This window comes from Arvicanthis niloticus, chromosome 8 (genome assembly GCF_011762505.2).
Source record: "Arvicanthis niloticus isolate mArvNil1 chromosome 8, mArvNil1.pat.X, whole genome shotgun sequence".
Taxonomy (NCBI): Eukaryota; Metazoa; Chordata; class Mammalia; order Rodentia; family Muridae; genus Arvicanthis; species Arvicanthis niloticus.
Window position 1 is genome coordinate 63,791,897 of NC_047665.1, and position 21,782 is coordinate 63,813,678.

The window sequence follows — 21,782 nt, forward strand, 5'->3', positions numbered from 1 at the left end:
TTAAGTTCTCTTTCTTGTGGTTTAATTGTGCAACTTTTTCAGATTTTAGAATCTGTTCCTTGACCTCAAAGTTGCTACTACTATATTTATTATGGGGTGTTGCTCTTCCATCCTCAAACTGTAGGTGGATAAAGTAGCTTTTCTGCCTGTAAACGATCCTGAGTTGAGAAATCATTAATAGGCGTTATTTTTCTTTCATTGCTATGATCCTTTGTATTATTTTTCAAATATATTTTATTTAAAATGTGACTGGTTGATTTGTTTGTGTGTGTGTCTGTGTATGTCACATGTGTGTGGATGACAAAGGAGGCCATGGAGACCAGAAGAGTGGGTTGGACCCTCTGGAGCTAGAATTATACGTTGGTTGTGGGTTATTCAACATAGGTGCTGACAACTGAACTCTAATCCTCTGGAAGCAAGCTGAACACTCTTACTGCTGCAGTCTGTCTCGAGCTCTTTTTCAAAGCTAGACCTAGTAAAGATCATTCACAAACCAGACTGTGACTATTTCACACATAAAACACTGTCATATTTATATGGAAGGCATACCGGAAAAGAGTCTTCTTTGCTAATCTATTTTAAAATTACCCCTCCCCAACTTTGGACCGAGCGTCATACAGCACAGGCTGGCCTTGAACTCACTGTAGCTTGGGGATGATCCCAAATAAATTCTCCTCTCTCTGCCTGCTCTTGAGTGCTAGCATTCCAGGCATGTGACCCCACTCCTGGTCAGTTGGCTTACTCAGTACTGGGGATCAAACTCCAGAGCTCTGTGTGCACTGGGTAGGCATTCCACTGAGGGAGCAACATCCTTAGCCCTCCTAAGTAGCTTATTTTAAAGTTTTTTAAACTTAGCATTGTAGTTTAAAAATCTCCACTAGAATTAGAAGAAAAGAATAAAAGGCAAAATCCCGAGGTGCAAATGTTGCCATTGCCTTTCTGTGATCTTAAGCTGTAACGTGCAGTCTACAGAGACAGTGTGTGAAAGCCGAGATCTCTTGTGTATCTGACCCGCCATTATCACCTCATGTAGGTTAAAATGCTAAATCCCTCCATGCCAGCAATTTCCTGCCCAATCTGCTTTAGCTGCTGTTTGCTGAGTGCTAATTGGGGAGTTTTCCACTAGTCCTCTGTAAAATCCAATTAGCCCGAGATCAGTGAGGACTGCCGGCACTCTCTTACATTTGTTCCAGTCACCATCGGGTTCCCAAGGTCACACACCACCATCCTGGTCACATTTTCCATCTTGTATTCACAACTCACGGGCCTCAGTCCCTGCAACGGAGAAAGGAGGAGGAAAGAACACAGTTGTGGAGGTCAGGGGCAGGATGAGTTACAACCTGTGGCGGGCAGTGTGGGAGGCCTGAGCGCTCCCCTTGATTTCAAACACCTGCGTGGGTCACACCGCACAAAGTTAATCCGATACCATTGACTCAAGAATAAAACACGGGACAAGTTAAACTTTAAGAAAAGTTGTGTGAACACTGTGTTTTGTTGCGGAATAAGAGACTCAAACGGGATTTATGTGAACATTTTGTACTTTGACTAAACCTTAATGTTAAAGTCAGAACATTAAGATCAAAAAGCGGTCAAGTAAGAGCAAACAGATTTAGCCCTTACGTTAATACCACAGGAGCGAAGCAACAGGATGCATGCGGTTATTATGTCTCCCTGGCCAGATATAGCAAAACTGCCTTAAACCCAAATTTCTGCACATCAAAAGAATTTTAGGAAGATTCTATCAAATGTGTTCAATCTTTCAAATATTTAAGATGTGATTAAAAAAATAAACCTCTTAGGTTAGCATACCAAAGAATAATAAATACCAATTTATTGTGGTATTTTATTTCTTGAAAAACTATGGTTTGTGTGTGTATGTGTGTATGAGTGTGTGTGTATGTGTGTGTGTGCGTGCGCGCACATGCGTGCATGTTTGAGTTTAAAGGCCCGAAGAGGGTGTTGGATCCCAGGGTTTGGAGTTTCAGGCACGAAACCACCAATGCCTCAGGTCTCACTGAGGAATTTCCATATCTATACACATCGATTTAATGGTCCAACTGTATTGTACCACACCAGGTTCTCTGACTAATATTTTAGATTTATGTTTAACTGGTTCTTTCTATGTCCTTCCTATAACTTCCTATCTAGTTTGAAATTTGTGAAAAGTTTAGTTTGAAGAGGTTCTTGTCCTTTGCTGGGTAACTCTTAAGCCTTCTCTTTTCAGCCTTTTGCCCCTCCCAGCTCACCTTCGTCTGTGCTAAAGCCATGGTCTGGAAATCCACTCTTCACTTTCCACTCCAACTCTTTTCCCATCTCTCAAAACCCAATGCTGTACTTGGTGAGAACTTCTTACAGATTCTGCCATTTCACTATATACCACCAAACTGTAGGCTGCCACCTTCATCCCCTAAGATATGAAAGCTGCATGGATGGCTTTCATAATGGAGCCTCCTTTGGGTGACTTCTGGGAATTAAGTAGATGAAGCTTTCTACCGAGATGGTACTTTGTTCATCTGTTAGTGTTTCTGGGATTTTTACCTAAGGAAACAGTATCAGGTTTTCAAGTGAAAGCTTTAGAAATGTTTCTCTGTTCCCTTTTACTTTAGGGACACAGCCACCCCCAAGGCACCCTTCCCCAAAACAAAGGAAAACAAAACCAAACCCTCCAGTCTCTTCATGAGGAATTCTATACTCTATGCATTTGAGTGTGTAAGCTTTAGGAGGGCAGGGCTACTGGAAGCTGTCCTGTGTCAGTGTCTGGAGCAGGGTCTACACAAAGCGCAGAGAAGAGCTGAAACAGCTCACTCATTGTCTCCTAAAGAGGATACTACAAGGAGATGCCCACTCTGAGTATTACCCAGGCATGCATGTCACACACACACACACACACACACACACACACACGCACAAGAAACTTGGAGGTACCATTTAGCACAAGCTCTTTACAAATACCTTACAGAAGACATGCCAGTCATCATGAAGGAGTGAAAAAGCATCTTTCCAAAGCTAGTAATATCTCTTTACTCAAAGGTAGGTATCAGGTATTCATTTTTAAAGCTCACAACTAGGAGCGACCATATAGAGATGTTTCACCCCAAAATTATTAATCATAAGGCAAAACAAAATTAAAATTAATTAAAATTTAAAAGCTTTTGCAAGTATCCATGTTCCCCTTGACTGTAACTAAGAGATTTAGTTTCTACAGTTAATAAATTTGACAAGCTCCTTAAAACATTTTATTTTAAAAATAAAAATCATTTTATGTGTTCTGAGTATTTTGCCTGTAGGTATGTATATGTCCTGCATGCTTAGTGCCCAAAGAGGCCAGAAGAAGGAATTGGATTTATGGAGAGTTTTGAGCTAATATGTCAGTGATGGGAACTGAACCCAGGTCCTCAGCAAGAGCAATACATGTTCTTAACCTGCTGAACCATCTTGCCAGCTCCCACGGGTACATTTTCCCAGCTTTCAACAAGCCCGTTGATATCAACTGAAACATTTTCCCTCCCACATCACCTCCACCCTCTTTTCTTTGTTTAGTCTTTATTTCCTCTCTCTGATGAAAAAACCAAAAAGAGACCAATTGTTTTTCTAGACATTTCTACATTATTTTTCTCAGTGGTTCCAGGGACATTTTTGTACTAATCCATTTATAGCTTTTAGAATACTATTCACTCTTTATTCAGTCACTGAAAATATTTATCTTGGGCCTGCTACCAATCAGGTAAACAAGACTCCCAAGTCCTTACTGAATTTCCAATCATTGTAACAATTCTACCAGTGATTTGTAGCAAGCAATGGAAACATAATTACAGAAGAGTTTGGTGGTTTTTTTAAATTAGAAAGTAGGATTTAAGGAAGATATGCATGCATATTTATGCAATGAGGACATCTTGGAGAAGGTAGCATCTGAGCTGATGGGGACAGGGCTTATTGGTGGTTCAAAACAGCTGAGACCTGAGTCTTGGTTCTGCAATACAACAACTATGTAATTGAAGCACAGTGCTGTCTCCTTATCTATGAAACCTAGGACAAATTTGATTCTTCTCTGTAAGGTCATTATCATGGTCATATAAATTCAATGCATGCAAAAGCTCAGAGCAGTACCCAGACCATCACAGTAAGTGCTGGTTGTCTTCTTTATTAACCACTGCAGTTGTTAGTAGGTCTTAATTAGTATGAAGACCTGAAGGATAAATAGGAAGGAGTCAGGTCTCTGAAGAGGGTGAAGTTTTAGAACTAGTGTGTCTGGGGGAAGAGCGTGATGGGGAATAGAACAGAAAATCACACCACCTGGAATTTGGAGTGTGTGTGTGTGTGTGTGTGTGTGTGTGTGTGTGTGTGTGTGTGAAAGAGATGCTGATAACACAAGAAGAAGAAAGAGCATGAAGAGTGAACCCTCTGAAGGATTTGAGTCTGACCCAGAAAACTACTGAAGGCTTTAAGCCAGATGCTAACATAGTCAGACTTGCTTGTTAGAAAGATGGTCCCTGTGCAGCAAATAGGCTGGAGGGGGAGATGGGGAGATGGGGAGATGGGGAGATGGGGAGATGGGGAGATGGGGAGATGGGGAGATGGGGAGATGGGGAGATGGGGAGATGGGGAGATGGGGAGATGGGGAGATGATGGGGAGATGATGGGGAGATGATGGGGAGATGATGGGGAGATGGGGAGATGGGAGAGGAGGTTGGAGGGAGGATGGGGAGATGGGAGAGGAGACAGGTAATATTCTGTTATAAGTCGTGTCAGCCTGGAGGAAGGCAGCAGCAATTTTAGTACATGGAGTGAAGGATAAGGATCAGACAGACTTCTGGTTGGTTTGAAGCTGTAGACATCAGGTAGATACAGGTATTACTCTCTGAGACAGAAAATGCAGGGGAGAGCCATGTGGATGTAGGAGAGAGAAGTCTAGCTATGAAGATTGGCAAAGGTAAGGTGATTGGGGGAGATTTGAGTCGGGATGTAAACAAAGTATCTATCTAGAAGAGTTAAATTCACAGATGGATAGAAGGAAGACTTCTAATGGAGAGGAGAAGAAATAGAGAATTAGTTTTTCAATGGACATAGAGCTTCATCTTGGGAAAATGAGTTCTGTAGTTGGATGTTAGTGGTGGTTATACAACTGTGTGTGTGTGTGTGTGTGTGTGTGTGTGTGTGTGTTACTGATAATCTAAACGGGGCTAGGGAGATGGCTTGGTGCATTAAGGTGCTTACTGCACAGATGAGCTGAGATTGGATTCCCAACATCTGCATAAAGTTGAAGAATGGTGGCAAATGCCTTTACTGGGGGTGGAGGTGGAGTGGGCTGAAGATAGGTGGACTCCAGGGACTCAGGCTAGTTTTCGTCTAGTTAACAGAGCTAGATGCAAGTTTCATGACAGAGACTGCCAAAAACAATTAAAGAGTGAGGAAGTGTATCCTGAAAAAGGTATTCTGATAGCAACCTCTAGCCTCCGGACATACCAGCATATAATACACCTGACACATACACCATGCATCTGTATATGGGTGAGTTCATGTCCACACATATGCACACATGCATAAACACACACACACACGCCACATATACTAGTTAAAGTGGTAGGTTTGATTATATATGTAACTGTAATAGCATAGACATTTCAATTTCATTTTTCTAGAAGATGAAAGTTTCCCAAGAGAGAACACCAAAACTTATCATCAGATAATACTATATTTCTTCATGAGACAAACCTTTGATATGATAAAGTTTCTTATACTGAGTTTTGATTTTTAAGTCCAGAAACTTCAAACAACTTAAAACACAAATGCAGTTTATTCCTGAAAAATGTAAAGATCCAGTAAAGTCTCTACCTAAGGGACATTGACAAAGAATTTTTAAAAAGGGTAGTTTAGTGTTAAAATGACATTATGAATAATGCCCGTTACAATGTTTATAGTCAAAGATAGAGTGATAAGCCTCTCTGGTGGTTTTGTTTTTGTTTTTTTTTTTTTTTTTGCAGCCAAGTGAACAGCAAACTGGATGAAAGTGAAAATACAAGGGAGGCCCAGAAATGTTTTTTTTTTTTTTTTTTTAAATAACACATTTAAGTTACATGTTTATATTTGTTTATGTATCATTTGCATGTAAGCATTTGTAGGTGACATTTTTCTTCTCTCTTTGAATAGATGTAATTTTAGTTGTGTGCATGTGCATGTGTCTGTCTGTGAGTGTATGTGTTCTTGAGTGCGTGTGTATGTGTGTGTGTAGGCGAGCTTATGCTCTCCCATGTACGCGGCTGCCAGAAGAGACTGTCAGATCATGAGGAGTTACAGTGTCTGTGAGCTGCTCATGGGGGGTGGTAGGATATGTAAGAGCAGTTAGTGCTCTTAGCACCTGAGCCATCTCTTCAGCCTTCTCTTTCGTTCCTCTTGCTTGCAGAGGGTTTAATCATGAGGTGGCATTTTTCAATTGAAAAGCCTACCATGGATGTATTGAATGAGTTGCACTACCCTCTGGTTTCTAGATACTGAAATAACTTCAACAGAGGAACAAGTGTGAAGTGTCACTACTGGAGGAAGGAGAAGATGGAGGAGGATTTCAGTCATTCCTTGGAGAAATTAGAATATCAACAGATGCTAAGGCTTGCAGTGGAGGAAAGGAAATACCAGGACAACCGAAGAAGAGCAGGAAGATTTTTTTTCCCTCTAACTGTTGTTGCTACCAAGGAGGATGGGTTTGAACATGTCTGCATGATCATTTTAAATCGCTTTACTAAGGTGTAATTGGCAGTAAAATGTTTGGGACACAACCTGATGAGTGCAGATATTTTTAAATCACTTTCTTCAATAGAAATGCATAATGATTTTAAGTGTCAAAGATACTTGGTTGCTGATTAGGTAGGTCATTTTATTTTTTATTTTTAATTGAGAAAATAATTAAAAAAATACGAGAATCTATGAGACTAGAAATGGAAATAGAAAAATTTTTGTCCCCTAACTTTTTTTTCCTTTTTTCTTTCTCCTTTTCTTCTTTCATTTATCCATTCTGTCTTTCCTCTTTCTTTCTTCCTCACCCAATTCTCTCTCTCTCTCTCTCTCTCTCTCTCTCTCTCTCTCTCTCTCTCTCTCTCTCTCTCTCTCTCTCCTTCCCTCCCTCTCCCCCCCCCTCCAGGGTCCTCTATGTACAGGCTGGCCTTGAATTTGTGATCAACTGCTAGGATTGTAAGGATACATCTCCACACCAGGCTCTGTCTACATGTTTTTAAAGGCTCATGCAGTGACAGCATCACATGGGACAGATCACTTTCCATGACATAGTTCAGTCATTAGACTGTGGAAGTCCCTTAGAACATGTGGTCTTGAGACAGTGGTAGACACATAATAAATTTTAGCTAAGTAAATCCATCCGCAAGTGTTTATTGAGTGCCTGTGTTATCTTTATGCCTGTGAAAGAATGCAAACCTTCGTTTCTGCCCTTAATTGAACATCCCGAATACTCTGAAATGCCGGGACTGTCAGTCTATCAGGCGTTTACAATGATGGTTTGGTTTGCTTGCTTATTTGTCCCAGTCTTTTTCTTGGGTTTGATTTGTAGCACAGGGAGGTCTTCAAATCATGGATCCATTTGCCCAAGCCTCCTGGCTGCTGGCATAACTGGCCTATTTAGAATGATTTTTGTTGTTGTTTTTTTATTGACAAAACAATAGGACAGGTTCCCAGGACACGCTGAGTGGGAAGAATCTTGTTCTGGTAATGATCCAGAAGGTCATAAATAACACTGGTACCTTTTCAATAAACAGGGACATTGAACAGTGGCACACCAGGAAGAAACAGGCTCTTCTCTGGTCTTAGTTCCAAAAATTCAGACAAAGAAGAAAGACAAATGAATTTGTTTCCTTTGCAGTTCCTGTCCAGGCTGTTATCAGGGCTCAGCAGGACTGGTTGGCTGTTCTTCCATCACTAGTAATAAAAACCAGACCTCCTTCGATCTGCTTGGAACTTAGAGGAACTCAAACCAGGGTTTACAAAGGCAATGAGGAGAGGGGGTTAGCCTGAGAAATGAGTCATCTGCCTCTTTGGCTGCTCTTTTCTCTGCCTCGCTTCAGCTCCCAGTCTTTGGCCAACTTATCTTTGTACTGTGGCAGAGAGCGACTTTAATATTCCATAGTCCACCTTCTTCCTGGCTCGTTGCTATTATGAGCTGACAAAGGAAGGCACCATTCTGATCTTTTAAGAGGAAAGACCCAGCCTGTTTCAGACTTGACATTTACTCGGATTCCAGCCTTACCTTGTTGTTGCGCTCGATCCCGACGTAATCGGCTTCTTCCGGGATCGTAACGACGAGCTCAGCTTCGTAGGCCCCTTCTCCTTCATTGCGTGCATTTATTATAAGCGTTAGGTGATTTTCATCGCCAATAATTATCTGATGCTTATCTCTAAAAATACAGTTTAAAAAATGATGATTATGCAAATTCTCCATCACTGCCTTCATGAATATTCTATTTAAAACATTTAAATAATGTGTGCCTGTACATCTAAGCACTCAGGAGACTGCCAAGGGAGAATTGGAAGTTTGAGACCATCCTGGACTATTGAGCTACACAGCAGGAATCTGTCTTAAAACAAATAAACATGCAAAGGAACAAACCAAGGAAAATAAGGATTTAGCAGAAAAGAGAGAGAGAGAGAGAGAGAGAGAGAGAGAGAGAGAGAGAGAGAGAAAGAGAAAGACTGAAAACCTGAAAATCTAAGCATTGAGGAGACTGGTGTGGAGAATTGGAAATTTGAGACCATCCTGGACTACTGAGCTACATAGCAGGAGTCTGTCTCAAAACAAACAAATAAACAAACAAACAAACCAAGAAAAACAATGATTTAGCAGAAAAAAGAGAGAAACTGGTAAATGTAAGGCTAGGACTGAGAAAGAAGGTAGATGGTCCGGAAAGCCCATATGGAGATTTAAGAGAACAATTTCTGAATGGAGAAGTTGGAATAATGTTCTCCATGGTGTGCAAGCAACTATTTAACATTCTGTTCTTAAAAATAAAACTGATACATATCATTTGTGGATTCCAGTGTTGTGCCCTGCCCCCCACCATGACCAATTTGAAGCCATCGATGCACAGAGTGGTCAGCTACTGGAATTCCTGCAAATTTAACATTTGACTTCGGAACCAGACTGAAGGGTCCCCAGCTCCTTCATATCACTGAGAACACACAGCGGGAGGGTGGGCTGCAGGGAGAGACAGCTCCTTCAGACAGTGAGAGGAAGGTCACCCAGCATCAAGGATGCTGAGAGAGAGAGAAACAGGCAGGGAAACAGGATCTCAAGTGGAAGAGCGAGGGGTTTTGAGGTATTTTAAGGAAATTTAGCTCACTTTGAACTGCAAATGAAACCAATGTTCAGAAATGCCTCTTCCACTTTTGACCCCACCTCAAAGCTATTGCTTTTGACACTTATTAAATTATGAACTTTGGGGCATGTTCCCTTGAGAGATTAGCAAACAGATTCCAAACGCTGGTAGTTTAGGCATTTCTGGGTGAGAGGAACACAGCCCTGCTTTTCCAGCCAGCGATGTTTCAGTCCCAACTACTATTTCTTCCCTCACACAGCAGTGCAGTTAGTCAAGGCTCTCCTTTACTGGTGACTGTGGAGCCCTTTGATTCTCATTTGACTTTCAGACACCTTCTGCTTGACCCCCCAGTGTGTCTTTTAAGTCTTACCCGGGCCCCCCAACCCCAGTAAATTAAAATTAATTTTGTTTTGACAGTTTTAAGGAGGCCTTTGAGTCATGGGGTGCTACAAAAACAAGTTTGGTTAAGGTGTGGACTGAACCCTTTCTCACTTGACTGAGGTAAGTAAATAGAACCTGAGCCACACCACACATGAGTTTACTTTCAACAAAAACACTTTTAGCCCTCTGATGCTTGCTGAAAGATGAGATGGCCCAGGCAAGATCTCGGGCTGTGTCACTTGACACCAGTGACAGAGAACTGACCAGATCAGAGGCAAATCCGAAGTGTAGCCAAGCTAAGGAATTCCGTGAATCACTTTTCCTCCTCCATTTCTTGGAAGCATATACTTTCTCAAAAGAAGCTTTAAGTAAACACCCAGAGACCACCAGGTGTGGTGCACACATTTATTTATTTAAACTTACGGTCTAGCTGACAGCTTCAAGTCAGGAACACATAGATTGTCTTCTCCACAGTCCACCAGGATGTGAGCCTGTGTTGAGCAAGGGAAGCATCAGAAAGAATCTGAGAAAGCTCAACTCACATCCTTCCTCCTGATGACTGGAAAGGATTCCATCAACGGAGCCTAAGCTTTCCTGCTGCTTCATAGACGTCTACACAACTCCACACGCTATGACGGAAAACGACATGTTGATAGATCTTATTTTATAACCCATTTCCAGACTGTTCTGAAATGTCTGTAGATGATGCTAACTGACACTGTTGTGAGAATTACTGGTTACATTCCTTCCATTACTGCTACATTTGAACAAATTAAATCTTAATTGCATAAGTGAAGAAAGATTTCCAAAAGTACCATAAGGAAACATGTCAGGATCCTGTCCCTAATGCTAAATACCTGTGTACAGATGGAAATAGAGGGTCTGACTTTCATCTTCAGATCATGGAACATCTCTCTCCTGAGAATGGCAATGAAAAAGCCTTCAGGCCCTTGGCTCAAAGACTAACCTGCTCAGTAACTACATTGTCCCTATAGTGGTTCAAAATTGGCTTCACTTCCAGGCTGTCTTTAAAGGTGGAATCATCCAAACTGTAGTTCAGGCTGATGTTGATTGGAGATAATTTATCTCGGAATTCAGTTTCATCCTAGGAAAAAGTAATCACCAACTCAGGCCCGTGAAATGACTGCAAGATGTTAGTCTATGACAAGTCTATGAACTCCTGTCAGTGTTAGTGAATGTTCACAGCAACAGGATGAATTGGGAGCTGATGTATGTGGTTTGCAGTAGCTGGCATGCATAAGTGCAGTGGTAAAATCACTTAGAACCAGGGCTATCCTGGGATACTCTAGAGCAATGGCTTTCAACTTGTGGGGTGAAACACTGTTAGGGGGTTCAATGACCATTTCATAGGGGTTGCATATCAGATATCTTGAAATCAGACATTTACATTATGATTCATGACGGTAGTAAAATTACAGTAATGAAGTTGCAACAAACGTAATTTTATGATCTAGGGTTACTTGAGGAACTGTATCAAAGGGTTGCAGCATTAGGAAGGTTGAGAAGCACTGTCTAAAGGAGATTTTCAGGCACCCCAGATCTGTAACACCACACACCCCAGACCTGTAACACCTGACACAGAATCGGTCAAGTCACCGAGTAAAACATTACACTTATATACCATGCATGCCAAAGAACATCATGACCCAGGATTTTTTGTTTTGATGAAGCTGCCAGAAGGTTCTGCTGGGCTCAGAGGAAGAAAACGTCTTACTTCTCTTTTCCCCTTTACTATGTCTTTAAGTCATTTTATGAACAATATTCCTTTAGCACATTTGAAGGTTCCTTGGATAAAGAAACAGGAGTCCTCCCTGGGTGAGGAGAGAGAAGTAAGCACTAAGCACTAAACACTTAGCACCAAGCACTAAGCATGCAGCCAGCCTCCTGCCTTTCAGTTGTGCTAACCAAGGTCCTACTAAGTTGGGGAGGGGGACCACGTGCCTGGGTTCTCATTCTAAAGTGTAGTTGTGAACCTTTAGTCCTCACTAGGATTCTCCCTGTGAACTAAGCCTTGGTGGGAAGAGAATGAATGGGACCATTGATCACTCTCTAACATCTGGCACACAGGACGGTGGATAATTGGGTTCCAGATAATTTGAATTTTAAATTTCACAAGGATTTGTAAAACCATATCACCTCTATAAGCACAATTACACATTACTTTTTAATGAAAGATTGGTTGCCTAAATGTTTTCCCAAGCCAGTTCTAAATGTATCCTGATAAAATCTAACAGGACATACCCACATAGGTTAAAAAAAAAAATCAAATAAATTGTGTTGAACTTTTATGTATGAGGGAGGGGAGGCAGTTAAGAATGAAGGCCCCCTGAGTGAGATGCTGTTATCAACATTTTGTCCAAAACAGACAAGAAGCCTGAGAGATTAAGAGGAACAAATCACTGGGCAGTTTGAAGCCAGGGTCAGCAAGAAAGTATCCTACCTTAAGCCAGAGTCTCCTTCCGGAAAAGCGAGAATAGACAGATGTGGAGGGCCATGGCAAGCGTGATGGTTAACCAGATAGAAACAGTTAGAATTTGGATTTGAACATGATAAATCCTAGAGGGGATTTCCAGAAAACTTACTCGAAGGTAAACCATAAAATCCTGGCAGTGGAGGAATTTCTGCTGCTTCATCACAAAGGGGAAGGTGAGCTGGGACTCGTGGTTGTGGAGGAAGAGTGTCCGCTTGATGGCTCCCTTTTGCTTCAGGAAATCTAACTGCACCTCAGCCATCAGGGCTAAAGGACAGACAGACAGGGAGTAAACAGAATCATGCTGGGAAGGCATCAGGCAAATGCAGCACTGCAGGGGATGGGGGACGGGACTCCTTTCAAGATGCTTAACCAGGAAAACCTTTTCCTTTCATAGTTGGATCATACATAAGCTGATGTATAAAAAAATCATGCCCAGTATCTAATTATTTTGTAGCTTTGCATGCATGTGTGGTGTATGTGTGAGCACTTGTTCATGTGTTTATGTATGCAGGTGTGTGTGTGTGGTTTATGAGTATGTGTGCACGTGGAAGCCAGAGGGTGACACTGGGTGTCTTACTTGATCCCCCCACCCCCACTTATTTGTTTTAGACAGAGTCTCTCATTGAGCCTGAAGCTCACCAGTTTGGCTAGGGTAGCTGGCCAGGGAGATCTGGAAAGTGCCTGTCTCTACCTCTCCAATACTGGGATCATAGAGGCATCTGCCACATTTGGCTTTTCTATAGTACTGAAGACTTCACTTTAGGTCCTCATGCTTGCTCAGCAAGAATGCACAACTGAGCTGTCTCCACAGCCCACGTTTTGTAACTTTACTCCCCCCCCAAAAAAAAACCCACACATGCCACTTTCCCAATAATTATCAATTATGTTTTTTATAGCTGCTGCCCATGATTAAAGCAGTATTAATTTGATAGTTTTAAATATAATAACAACTCGAGTGTTCACAAAGGGCTCTTTAGTTTTCTATTGTCTGTGCAGAGAAGTACATCATGTTTACTTTGCATAGGATAGCATAAAAATGAAAATATTCTTACCTATTGTATTTGAGATGCTCTGGCCTGCTATAGATGCACAGACTCTTAAAGAAAAGCTGTGGGAAGACAGTAGTCAGTAATTTATTGGTTAGTAAAGTTTTGAATTTGTGATAGGAATCTTCCTACTCGTCCTTCCAGATAAAATGAATACATGGTTTCCCTCCATGCTCTTAATTATATATACATACTCATGGGCATACATGTACACACACATATGCATGTGCACACACATACACACACATATATACACACACACAAGCACACATGCCAGCTCAATGAAATTACTAATACCATTGACCCAGGTAGCTTTGTTTATGAAGGCAAATACTTGAAAATATTACCAGAGATTTAATCAATTGATTAATCAATACCCACACTGTCTTTATGCAATAACTGCTCTGGAATATATTCCTTGTGCCGCGGAGTAAAGAACTGGGCAACATGGTGGGGGAGATGCCATGGAAAAGCCTGGAGAACAGCAGAAGCATGGCTCCACTTGAGCACTGGAAGATTTTTCAATGTAGTCTGAGCTCCTAAAGATAGGAGGTCGGCTGGTTTGGTGTATGAGTGCACAACAGGGCTTTGAAGTCATGCTGAGGCACGTGCATTTACTCTTAAGCATGGAGCAGCATGCTTGTCTTAACATCAATGCATCCCTCTGCTGGGAGGAGATTAGAACTCGGTGCCTTGCAAGGAGTGGGATAGTAATGGAGGTGGAAGGAAAGAAGAGAGGGAACGTTAAAGCAGCTGGCTCCAGCTAGCTGTGGGTAACAAGATGGTGACAACTGGTTGGAAGACACTTTGTAATTTCTCCTTCAGCATACACACGCTATCACCCAAGGAATATTTGTGGTGCTTGTGATTGTTCCATGACTGGAACGTGCCCTGGTCTGTGGCCATAGACTGAATGAGAAATACCCACTCGTCTCTGCCTGAGTTTATCAAAGATTCTCACCTCCTTTTAGTCTAGCAGTCTCATAGTTTAACAGAGAGGGCCTGTGCATATCACCAAGAAAATAAAGATGTAAGAGAAGTATGATTTAATGTCAGTCCTAAAAGGTTTTTACTAAAATTTCTAGTATGATTTGAGCACTTCTATGGAATTCAAAAAAAGAAAAGACTCTCCAATCATGCCCTAATTGGATGTCAGCTTCCTGTGTCAAACGTAACAGAAAAGTGTCACATCTGGGACTCATCTATCCCTGTGACCTCAGTCAATGTCTTCCTTCAGGGTAAGTAATTCGCCACACACCATTTAGCCAAAAGTTTCCTGAGATGTTTGTGCTATTACAACTGTTTATACCACTTCCCCAGAGAAATCACAAACTCCAACCCACTTCTCCTTCGATTAGAATTATTCAAGGAAGGTCGTAGGTAAACATCTTTAAATTTTCTGGCAGTACTGGCCTCCCAAACTAGGTCTTTATTTTTTTACATGTTCAGCTTTTCCATAAGCACTTGGTGTGTGTTACTGTGGTCCACTGACCAATGTCTGACTCACTATTGCTCAGTATAGACAAAGCTTTGCCAAAGTACAGTCACATTTATTACGAATGTATCAATATATAAAATTAAAATGGATTTAGAGACAATAATTGCTTTCTGCCACGTGAACTAATATAGCTTTCACAAAGGAGTAAGTTACAGCTATGCATATGGACGTTGCCTTGGTAAAGGGTTTGGTAAATGCTGTCAGCTGAAGGCTTATATTCTCAGTTTATGAATTATGTCAGAGCACATCTATATTCCTTTCTTAGTCCCCCCTGTCTGTCAATACCATTAACACTTGGATGACTTTAACTTTTTTCATTCAAATGTACTATAACTGAGGTAGCCTGCTGTAACTGAGATAGCCTGCTGCATTATCTAGAGTAGCATTCCAACCTGAACCCAGAAAGTTAAAGATGGCTCTAACTGAAATATCTTTTCTAAGTCACGGGTTTTCCCAAATTCTGTTCTAAACTAAAATTTCAAAATTCTACATTAGTGGATGAGCATGCTCACTCTAAATATAGAGAAATATTTATTATCTATGTCTAAAGACTTATGAGTTTGATCCCAAAGAATCAGGTCTATACACAATTGTGAATGGTGTCAGACAAAGCTGTGGAATCTGACTTAATATAAAATATAATTTTAAGCTATAATTTCTGTTTAAATTCAGCAAAGCGTATTAGTCTGATTATTTTCAATTGAATAAAATAAAATGAAGCCCCACAAAAACTACATGAAATCAACTGAGTCTTCTCATTGAGTCTATTTAAATAAAGCTATAGGCAGACAGGCTGCTGTACACGGAAGGCAGGAAGTCCACAACATGATCCCCGCACTATTTGTCTGCCATGAACTGGTGAATAATGAGCTTGTGGTGTAAGTCTGTTTGTGGTTATATACTATAAGAAAAATGAGGTAAACGTCAAATGTGGTTTCAGAATTCAAAGCCAGATGGAGGAGATGCTCAGTTGGTCCAGTGCTTGCTGCAGAAGCATGTTTATATCACCAACATCCAAATGAAACCTCTAGGCCCAACAGTAGTCATCCCAGTTCTGAGGTTGGAGGAGGGGAAGAGCTGCAGAGGCAGGAGACTCTAGGGCAGTGGGTTTCAAAATGTGGATGCGGACACCTTGGAGGTGAATGGCCCTTTCTCAGGGGCCACATCAGCTGACCCACATATTAGATATTTATATTATGATTAACAACAATGGTAAAATTACAGTCACAAAGTAGCAATGAAAATAATTTTATGGTTAGGGTCAGCACAACATGAAGAACTGTATTAAAGGGTCACAGCATTAGGAAGGGTGACAACCACTGCTCTAGAGTTTATGGCCAGCTACAGTAGCCTAATCCATGAGAGTGAGAGACCCTGTCTCAAAACTAAGATGGAGACAGATTAAGGAAGATAGCTGGTGTCAACCTGTGGCCTCCACACGCCTGTGTGAGCAAACCCACACGCCCGTGTGCACACACATATCAATATATATACCACACAAACACCATATACATATACAATCTAACAATGAAAGCACAAAGCAAACAATCACTAATTCTAATTTATTTATTTATTATCATGCATATATGTACTTTACATGTGTGTTGGGAAGCACACATGCCATGGAGATCCTGTGGAGATCAGAGGACAGTTTTGTCGAGCTGGTTTTCCTTCCACCTTTACTAGGGTTCTGGGGACTAAACACAGGTCCCAGGCACTCGTGGCAAGCGCCTTTACAAATTGAACCATCTCATTGGCCCAATTATTACCAATCCAACTCTACTTTAATAATGAAAAATATCTGATTTTATGTGATGTCATTCATATCTGAAAAACTTCTCTTTTTTTCCAGATTGGAGAAGTAGCTAGTTTGTTTATGTTTATAAAATAGAAAAAAAAAATAGGTTTTCTCATTAGTAACCAATTATCTTAATATTTATTATGCTGAATTTCATTTCCTTTTTCCTGAGTAATGTCAACAGCAGATATTAAAACAAAACAAAACAAAACAAAAACTCAACAACAAAAAAACCCAAAGCCAGACAGCTGACTGAATGACACAGAAATCCACATGGGAGGAAGTGAGAAATGATTTGTGACTAGAGTTTGCAGAAGAGTTCATCTACAGTGCAGGCCAATGTTAAATCAGGTCAGTGTCACAGCAAAGGTGCATTTCAAACACTTTGGGTAAACTATCAGCAAAACATTCTACATCTACAAAACATTCCACGGGAGTCAGCTGTTTGCTTCCTAGCGTCTGCCTGGTTGGTTGGTTTTGGGTTCCGACGATAGTCTACCACTGAGATACACCCTCAACCCTTAACTTTGTCCCTGACTATTCTGAAACACAGGAAAAGGCTTGCACTTGAAAATTCAGTGTCTTTCAGAAAAGGATACAATCAAATTAAGTACAAGTAATGTGACAGAACTAAATAACAGCAGTATAATTTGTCCACAGAACAAGTAACATTTTATCTTCGTGACATGACTCCAGGGAACAAGAAAATGGCTGCCAAAAGGGAAGGTGTTTGTTGAGGGCTACTGGCAGCTGGTGGCAGCTGGGGATGAGCTGCTGCTCCTCAGCTGTATGAACACTGCTGGGTTCCCTGTGCCCTACTGGGTGATATATCAATACCACTAACTGGACTCAGTGGGCTAAAGAAACAAATAACTCCAAGAGAAGAACGTGAAGTTGTGAGGGAGATATGCTGAGGGTCCTGGGGTGGGGGTGGGGTAGGGATGGAGTCAGGGGTGGAACCATCAAGATACATTGTATATACATATGAAAAATTTCAAAGACTAAAAGCAATGTGTTATTTTTTTCTGAATAGAAGTGAATACAATAGTTCTATATCTTTTGAAAAAAAGACTCCAATCTCTCTCTCTCTCTTTAATCAATAAAACTAAAACTCTTAGGGGAAAAAGCCATTTATTTGAAAGTAAACACATTCTATACTGGAGGGTTGCCATTAGTCTTAAAAGAACGCAGTGTGGAAACCCAGGGTTTTGAAGGTGTGAACACGGGGCTCCTTGGAGGATGTTAGAGTGTTGATGTTTCCAGCCAAGTGGCGCTCACTCACAGATCACTTAGAGTTCATTGAATCCTGCCAGGTGTTAGAAAACTGTTGGCTTTCTCCTCTGTCCTTCTCAGATCGGGTTTCATTATACTACTTTCTGGTTTAAAACCAGTTTGAAATGTGCTCAGGGCATTTCCCAACCACTTTCCTAGGTAGTTAAAAGAGAGGCCTGGCCTTCCTACAGCCTTCCTACACCAAGAGCTCCCCACAGCAGGATGTTTTCCAAAGGATTCCTCAGGATCCTGGATCTCTCTATCCTCCATCTGCCACAGCTTGGACTCCTGTAGGAATGCCTGTCCAAAGGCCATCAGCAACAAGCTAGGATGGGCTGGAAATAGCTTCTTAGGGTCAACACTGTTTTTTTCTTTATTTTAATATTTTCAAGAACTGAAGATCCTGCCTCAACACTCACCCTGGCAAATGAGGGTCAATCTCAAAACATCTCAAAATCTTTGTTGATTTTCCAGAGGAAATGCCCTTTTCCCATGGTACAGTATCTTCTGATGCCTGGGGACCCCCCACACTAACAAACAAACTGCTATTTTTTCCCCACAGGATGTGTTATTAACCCAGCTCCGTTCTGTCATTTCAGGTGACAAGCTGGATCAAAAGCTAGATAAGCCATGTTTTCCTACTGTCCCTTGTAATATCACGGCCACAACAACAACTCAGGGTACAAAAATCTCCTTTTTTATAACATTGAACTTCCATCTCGTTGTGCACCTGAAACTAATTAATTTTGACTAACTTATATTTTAAAAAGAGAGATGAAATAGATATAGTATATGCAAAAATAAGAGTCAAGACATTTTGATGTGTTTTGGGTTTAGATAACATTCAGAGTGCCATGAAAAAGCTTGTTTAAGACCTTTTCCCAAATGTTTTGGTCTTTTTATCTCAGAGCCTGTAGGTTAGAGTGCTGGCCCTGTATAAGTCAGAGCTTAGGACCACACACTCTTCCTCTGGCAACACTGACTTCTTGCCACTCAAGTCTATAGTTCAGAAATGTCAACATCCTCTCGAAGATGCTTCTAGATCCACAGTGTGCATCATATCAGGCCCTAACTCAGACTTTCTGCACCCAAATATGTAAATTTAAAAAAAAATAAGATTCTAGGTAATTTGAACCCATGTTGGAATGTGTGTAGCAATGGGCTAACTTACCAGGCCACAGGAGTTGGGAATTCTGGAATCTGGCAAGTTTTATTTTCAAGGTTGATAATCATTGGGTGCAGCAGAAGCTGGGCATCCACAGTTACAACTGGCCTTGCTCTGTAGGGAGAGGAGCCTGGGCATGAGTGGAATTCACCAGTCACAGAGAGATCCTTTCCTGATGAAGGAAACTCTTCCTCTAGAAGCCGTTGTCAACACCACAGGCCCAGCCTTGCACAACGAGCCCTGCTCATGTCATGAATAAATGGGCACCATACTCAACTGATCTCTAAGTCACCTGGGAGTAGAGAAGTCTCAACAGAGGATGCTGGAAGCCTGTCAAACACATCACATCCATTGGCTTGATTTCTTTATCAAGCGAACTCACTATATTGTGATAATATGGTGTGAGTAGACTACTGCTCATGGCTTTTTGGGACTCTATGTTCATGTTTGAGGAGACATATATTTTCTTCAAAGATTTATTTTACTTTTATTTATGGGTATTGTGTGTGTGTGTGCACATGCTGATGACTTGGGAAGCCAGAGAGAACATCAGATGTCCTGGAGATGGAGTTAATGGTAATTGTGAGTCACACCACAATTTGGGAGATGAAACCCAAACTCAGGTCTTCTTCAGGGACAGTAAGCTCTCTTTACCACAGAGCCAAACTCTCCAACCCCAAGACACATCGACTCTTAATAAGTATTTGAGGGTTCTGGAAATTGTTGGCTCATTGATAATTTTTCAAATTGATCAGTAGTTTTATAGCTTTGCAGATTTAGCTGACCTCATGAAAGTGGGTTTAAAGAACCATTCTGTTCTCCACCCAGAGCAGTGGTTCTCAATCCTGACTGCACAGTATAGTTACTTGGGAATTTTCAAGTAAGCACTATGCCCAGACAGTATCATGGGTGAGTGGAACTCAAACCTCCAGGAATAAGGGCCAGGGCTGGACTCTTTTTTTTTTTTTTTTTTTTTTTTTTTTTTTTTTTAAGAATTATTTATTTATTTTATATATGTGAGTACACTATCACGGTCTTCAGACACACCAGAAGAATGGGTATCAGATGCCATTACAGATGGTTGTGAGCCACCGTGTGGTTGTTGGGAATTGAACTCAGGACCTCTGGAAGAGCAGCCAGTGCTCTTAACCACTGAGCTATCTTTCCAGCACCCTAGGTCTGGGATCTTAAACACACTCTCTAGGCGATCTTAAAAGTTACATCGCAAGAGAGGAATGGATATGAATGCCATTGGATTACCCAAGAGAGGGTAACAAAACGAGAGTTAATCATAGAGCAGGAGAGTGAAGCAGCTTTGAAGCTTAGTATCTCTTAGTTTAAGAGATACTAGCTAGGAGCCAAAGTTTCCAGAGTTTGGTATATACTGGTGGCATGGTGAATAGGTTTCCTCTGACAGACAGAAGGGAGGGCCATGTCTAGGGGCAAACTTCTGTGCAAGCCACTCCCTCACACAGTTCATGATAACAACATGGGGACCACTGGGATTTTTTTTTTTTTTTACAAGACTCTTGATATTTTCTGTGCTGTATTTCTTTTATTTTCAAATTTGTATTTTTCTGCAAAAATAAGATGATAAAATAATGTTAGGCATGCTAGAGGTTTGCTGTGGCAATCACCTTTGACAAAACAGGGGAGCAAGTGGAGGAAGATGGGGGTGATAATCCTCTCAAGAACAGAGAAGAACATTCTGGCCATTGGGGTGTTCTTGAGCAGAGTTGCCTGTGACAGGATTTCTATTTCTGCAAGGCTCGGCAGGCACTTAAGGTTTTTTTTTTTTTAGATATTTTATTTACACTTCAGATGGCATCCCCTATCCCCATTCCCCCCCCACCCCCCTTAGGAAACCCCTATCCCATGCTCCCTTTTCCTTTTTGCATTTATACATTTTTTTAAAAATAATGTTAATCATAGGCTTTATAAGTTTGGAATTGTTCAATCAGAGGTGTAACCCACTGACCGACCTAGATATAACGACTGTCTTTGACTGGTGGAGATACATGAATATCTGCCTCCCTGTCTCCCCCCTCTTTCTCTCTTTCATCACCTAGCTTCTCCTCTCCTTCTTCTTCTCCTCTTCTTACTCCTTTTCTTCCTCTCAGTACTCCTCCCACCTTAGCTCCTCCTACATATCACCCTTCCTGTTAAAATGAAACTTTTCTCTCAAAATACAATTACAGCATAATTATGCCAATTTGTACCAGTGAGGTACAAGATAGTCCTAATACCCCCGTCCATCCTTTTGTTGACTGACCAGCTCCTCTGTCATCTATTCTAACTAAAACATTTAGTTCTGAACCTGGCTTTAGGATGAATGTCAGCTGACGACCACCCACTCAAATCTTTTCTCTTAAGGTCAATAGCTATATGTTTTCAACCCCATCAGAAATCCAGAATGACTGAGTTAACTATAATTGTGGGAAGCACAAATAATTGCTGGCACTTAAGTTTTTGTGCCAGCGATTGGCTGGAGCGGATCACAGAAACTATGGGATGGGCCCAGAGCTGTGGTGGATTGGGAGGTTGACAGACAGAGCCAGGCTTCTGGGTGGTTGTCAGTTTATGGCCATAAGAAGCCTGAGCCTCATACTTGAGAGCTGTTAGGATTGTTTGCTCTCTGATTCTCTATAATCTAAGTGAGAATAGCTGGCTCAAATCATAATGCATTTTTATACTGGGGTAGAGGAGTAAAACTTACTGATTTGAGGAGAGCTAACCTTAGGATCTCTCTGCAAATTAACTACATTAGCATCGAATGCTTAGGACACCTGCACACGCAGGTCTGTATCCATGCAT

The 21,782-nt window shown here is 41.2% G+C and overlaps 1 protein-coding gene across 2 annotated transcripts in view; it reads right to left on the reverse strand.

Annotated features, from left to right (window-relative positions):
* The window catches only part of Itga8 (integrin subunit alpha 8), a 176,138-nt gene that overhangs the window by 64,118 nt on the left and 90,238 nt on the right, over positions 1 to 21,782 (reverse strand). For both annotated transcript variants that reach the window (XM_034510971.2, XM_076939497.1), the window contains exons 15-21: positions 18,975 to 19,082; positions 13,242 to 13,297; positions 12,299 to 12,453; positions 10,663 to 10,800; positions 10,119 to 10,186; positions 8,249 to 8,396; positions 1,183 to 1,275 (exon numbers count right to left, since the gene is read on the reverse strand). In XM_034510971.2, the coding sequence (XP_034366862.1) occupies positions 1,183 to 1,275; positions 8,249 to 8,396; positions 10,119 to 10,186; positions 10,663 to 10,800; positions 12,299 to 12,453; positions 13,242 to 13,297; positions 18,975 to 19,082 (766 nt within the window). The remainder of the gene's footprint in view (positions 1 to 1,182; positions 1,276 to 8,248; positions 8,397 to 10,118; positions 10,187 to 10,662; positions 10,801 to 12,298; positions 12,454 to 13,241; positions 13,298 to 18,974; positions 19,083 to 21,782) is intronic.